This window comes from Vicia villosa, linkage group LG6 (assembly GCF_029867415.1).
Source record: "Vicia villosa cultivar HV-30 ecotype Madison, WI linkage group LG6, Vvil1.0, whole genome shotgun sequence".
Classification (NCBI taxonomy): Eukaryota; Viridiplantae; Streptophyta; class Magnoliopsida; order Fabales; family Fabaceae; genus Vicia; species Vicia villosa.
This window is the reverse complement of record NC_081185.1, coordinates 52449475-52455061: the sequence shown is the minus strand read 5'-3', so window position 1 is coordinate 52455061 and position 5587 is coordinate 52449475. Positions and strand designations below refer to the sequence as shown.

Genomic DNA, 5587 nt, shown 5'->3' with positions numbered 1-5587 from the left:
ATCATAGTTTTGAAAATATTTTGAATAATTAACCTTTGCATATTAAAGTTGAATTGAATTTCAATAGAATATTATTTTTTTCCTTCATTTCTCATGCACGAAACCTAATTCATGTCATGTTAATATCATGCATTACCCTCACAATATTATAATAAAATGAAAAGATGAAAAATCATGTAGCTAGATTGTTTTTTTTATGGAACCTACTTATGAATAGTATTATTATCAATAAAATATAATGTGTGAATGTGATTAAAGATAGATATAGATATAGTTATAATTGAGCAAATAGAAAGAAAGTGGAGATAAGAACATGAAACTTATGACATAGATTGAAAGTTACTACATAGTTTTCTTTTATTATTCACAACTTGCTGAAAAGCCACTCATAACAAGAGAAGAAGTTGAGAAAAACACTCAAAGATAACACACTCTTTAATTTGTTGCAAACACACTGCACGCTATATAGACATAAACAAAACACACACATCTTCTTAACACAAAAGTCATCTATTTTTCACCTTCATAATCATATTCATCTTCTTCTTCTGCACGTTCTCAGTTACTCGATTTCTCGATTACGAATAAGCAATTATCTAACACATTACATCCTTGAGAAGCTTGTACCTACGTGTGGCGGTTCGTGGCGACGGAGAAGGACTCTTTCCTTTTTCTGAGCCACTCTCTTCGCGGTCATGCTGTTTCATCATTTTCTCGGCGGAATATTCAGAACGGTTAGTTGTTGTACCGATCTCCGTTACCGGTTTCTTTGAATTTGAACTTGTATGTCTTGGATTCTTCTCTTCGCTTCGGCACCAATCGCACTGTTCTATCTCCGCTTGTTCTCCATAGTAGTTGCTACAATACCTGGAATAAAATTAAGGAAATATTAAATTAAATTTTATGATTAATTCATTCGCGTAGATGATAAAATATGAGGATGATGAAGATTGAGAAGAAGAGATCGATGGAAGGAACTTACGAGTGTTGGAAGCGGTTGCGGCATTTGTTGCAACGGAAAAGCTTGTCAGGGAAACCAACGTCACCGCACATGCAGCAAACGGTCTGATGATCCACCATTGTTATGGTGTGGTGAAGGATAGAGAATCAGAGAGTTAGAGTTGTGACGATGGAAGAGAGAAAGAGGGGAATTCGGAAGGTGAGAGTGAGAGAGATGGGGAGGGAGAAAGAAGAAAAAAATGTGATCAGTGAGGTAAGAGAGACGAAACTAACCCAATAACCAAAAAGGAGAGAGAGAGAGAGTGAAAGGGATTTTCTACTTTATATAGAGAAAAAATTGTGTTTTGAGTCGGCGTCATATATCTTTTCTTGTTTAATTTTTTGTTTGTTTAATACGTTCCAATAAATACTTTATTTAAAAGGCATTTGATCAAAGAAACATAGACAATCTTTTTGTGAGAAATGACAGTTATCAAACAACTCTATTTTGATCAAAGAAGCATACACAACACCAGTAGTTTAATCTTATTAAACTTAAGTTGAATGAATAAAAGTGAATAATAATTTTATTAAATTAAATTAAAAATTGGATTGGGCCAGGCTTTGAGTAAGCCCATTATTAACACTGTCAGGTGATTTTAATTTTTTTAAATAAAATTATATATAAATATAAAATTAAAAGAAATAAGATAATTTAGTTAATTTTTAAAAAATAATTTTATAGATTGTAATTTTTTTAAAGCAGTAAAACTGAAGTTTAATTAATATTTATATAAGAAAATTACACTTGTATTCCAATTATATCTCACCAAATAGTAATTGTGAGAAATTAATATATTAAAGTGGCTTAAAAAAAGAAACGAGTGAATAAATTTATGGGTGTAATCAGATTGGTTTGGACCAATTTTTGGTCAAAAAAAGTTCGAACCGATGATATCTCCATCAACTTGGTTTGGTTTGATTTTTAACATTTTTAAAAAATGGAACCAAACAAAACTAATCGGTTTGGTTAGGTTGATCGGTTTATAATGTTTTTTTCCAAACATTATATTCATCAGGGTATTCTCAACTATCGTGTTTTTCGATGTATTTTACGCTACTAGTAAAATAATATATTTCATGTAATTTATTTCATGTTCTATTTTTCGAACAAATTACAAATTGCTCTTAATCCATACAAAACCGTGACATGATTTCCATTGTATCATGAAATAAGTTCACTGTCGAATTCAAAAGTTAACACTTGGCATCAGAATGTTGGAAAGGAATTTGAAAGCTTAACAAATAGAACACAATAAAACACACATCAATTAACATATTTCACAACTCAAACACACATCAAAACTATTTTGAAGCAAGAGTAGAAGGAATTTTGTTAAAGAAGAAGAAACAAAAAAGGTAAAAAAAATAAAAATTAACGAAGAGAACTTGAACACGAAGAAGGCGACCATAATATATTAGATTGACAGTAGTAAGAGCAACAATGGTGGCGGCCAGCGAGAGCAGCAGTTCCATGAAAGCAAGTTTTTTGTGACTTATGGTTTCTACTTTCTATGTTTTGGAGCTTGGTTCTAGATGTGTGTTTTTCTGAAAGAAAGGAAGTGTAAACAAAGATGGAGAACGGTTGGAAAGATACACATTTTGGATTTAATGATGGGTGGAATAAAAGATATAGAGCATAATTATTTCCATTGATACGATTCATCAGTTTGGCGGTTCCTAAAAACTAAAATTCGAGAACCAAATCAAATCACATCGATTTTTATTGGTTCTGTTTGGTTTTAGAACCGAACTAGAAATAATCAGTTTTATTTCGGTTTGAATTGTTGGTTTAATTGAATTTTTCTGATCCGCTTACACTCCTAAATAAACTAGAAAAAGAGAAATAATTTATGACTTGTAACACTCGAGGCGACTTTAAATACTGTTAACTGATCCTCCAAACCAACGTTGATTATTTTAGTGTGTTTTGTCCTCATTCTTAAATATTTTAGAAAGTTCTAAAAAGCCGCTCATTCAAAGAGTGCATCAAATCAAAGCATATTTTAATCTAGAGTTGTTATGCAATGGTATATTGAAAAATAAGATATATCTTGTCGATATATATAATACATATCAATTTTTATAAGACTTTCTTCAACTATATACTCTTATATGTGGTTAGCCTCACAACCACTTTCATGCCAATGCAAATTTAATTCATTCATGAATCCATGTTCCTTAGAAGCTTTCAAAATTATTCTTTTGAACATGCCTCATACATGCACCAACGATCATTAACTCTTTTACAAACTTAAGCTTCCCAATATAGCATGGTTAATGGACGAACCAATCAAAAGTTAGGGGGCATGTGATATGCTTCTAAAAAGGGAGTGATTGTCGGTGCAAAGGGAATATTCAAAGAGAAATTCTTAAAACGCTTCTAGGTAAAAGGGCGCAAGAACGAATCTATTATCGAATTATGAAAGTTAGTTAGGAGTCAGCTGATATCTCTCAACAAATCATTCCTATTTTCTCTAAGCTATTAGGCTAATAGAGAAACTTATCCCTCAACTGTGAGTTCCTTAACTATTTCAAAGAGAATTAAATACGAAGGTGTGAAGTTGTACTACTAGTTTGAGAAATGCATAAAAATAAAAATAAATATAATGGATATACAATGCTTAAATATCTTGCGTGATTGATTGGGCGTGTTTTTGAAGTTTATTGAATGTGATATTATAGATGAAACTATCCTACTGACCATAATATTGTGACTTACGAAAATGTTGCCTGAATCGATTACTTACGAGCGTAGTACATATGTTCCTCGACATATTCCATTGACCCTATTCACAAGTGTGTATCTCTTTTAGCTCATGGCTCCATTATTATCTCTTTCTTCTTTGAAATGCTTTACAAAAGTCCGAATGTGCTTTTTACTAAGTTTAGAGTATTGATGATCAAAGTAAATCTCCATATATATATATATATCTGAGAAAAATTAGGTTAACTCTTGCTTAATAGTGTTTGTATTTTGTTGAGTCTGGTTCGAATAGGGAACCACCAGCTAACCCTAATTTTTTCTTTGTCAGTCAATCTTAATAGACATTTTATTTATTTTAGGTGTAAAAATAATCATATTAATATTATAACACCTGAGGTCGTACATGTATGAAGCGAAATTCTAAAATCTAATGTTGATTTGTAGGGATAATCAAGAAATCTTTTAAGTGATATAAAAAGTTATAAACTCACTCTTAAATTGTAGAAATCAAGTTTGACTTAATAATTTGTAACTCAATAACAAATTTGTTGGACCAAATTGACCCATTTTTATAGCTGGGTCCATTAGGCTAAATAAACCCACTTGACAGTCTATGTTTTTTATTATATAATTGTATTTTTACTAAATAAATAAAATTTATATATTAATCTATATTATTAATATTATGGTTATATTTTATTTTTATCCAAATTTCATGATTCTTATTATCTATTCTTAAATTTAAATTTAGAAAAAAATTGTTTTCATTGATAATTTGTATAATTGATACATACTTATAGAATTCTTTTTAGTTATGTTATGTTTTCATTGGTAAATTTGTATAAGATACTTGCATTTATAAAATATATTTCCATTTTCCAATAAAAAGTTATTATTATTATTATTATTATTATTATTATTATTATTATTATTATTATTATTATATTTTTTATTTTAAATTAAAATATAATAATAAATCTTAGTTATCTTGAAAAAATTATAAAAATAAGATGAAAAAATATCTTATGAACAATATTATAAGTCGTTTTCATAAATTCTCTAACAAATAGCATTACAAATCTTATGCTACTAGGTAATATCAAATAAATCAATGCAAAAAAACATTTAATCCCATTGATCTTTTAAATTTTTAGTCTATTTAAAGATTAGTTAAATGACTTATTTACAAATATTTAAATAAAATAGGCTTTTAAGTAGGCTAGTAGGCCAATCAAACATTTAAAAAGAAATGAGTGAATAAACTAGAAAAAGATAAATGATTCAAGACTTGTAACACTCGAGGCGAATTTAAATGTTGTTGATTGATCCTATAAACCAACGATGTTTTTTTAGCGTGTTTTGTCCTCACTCTGATATATTTTGGAAAGATCTAAAAAATTCGCTCATTCAAAGAGTGTTTCAAATCAAGCATGTTTTAATCTAGAGTTCATATGATATGGTGTATCGAAAAATAAGACATATCTTGTTGTTATATATGAAACATATCAATTTTTATAGGACTTTCTTCAACTATATACTCTTATATGTGCATTGCCTCACAACCTCTTTCATGCCAATGCAAATTTAGTTCATTCTTGAATCCACGTTCCTTAGAAGCTTTCAAAATTATTCTTTTGAACATACCTCATACACCAATAATCATTAACTCTTCTACAACCTTAAGCGTTCCAATAGAACATAGTTCATGGACAAACCGAGCAAAAGTTGGTGGAAATGTGATATCTGAGGCTTCTAAAAAGGGATTGGTTGTCGCTGTAGAGGAAATATTCAGAGAGAGATTCTTAGAACGCTTCTAGGTAAAGGGGCGCAAGAACAAATCTATTATCAAATTATGAAAGTTAGTCAAGACTCAACTGATAT

General features: G+C 29.6%; 1 protein-coding gene across 1 annotated transcript; it reads right to left on the bottom strand.

Annotated features, from left to right (window-relative positions):
• Positions 1-300: 300 nt before the first annotated feature.
• On the bottom strand, positions 301-1267 carry LOC131611518 (uncharacterized). Its single transcript, XM_058883515.1, has 2 exons — positions 983-1267; positions 301-867 (listed from the first exon to the last, which is right to left on the bottom strand). The coding sequence occupies exons 1-2, from the start codon at positions 1078-1080 to the stop codon at positions 597-599; spliced, it is 369 nt and encodes a 122-aa protein (XP_058739498.1). The 5' UTR covers positions 1081-1267; the 3' UTR covers positions 301-596.
• Positions 1268-5587: the final 4320 nt, after the last annotated feature.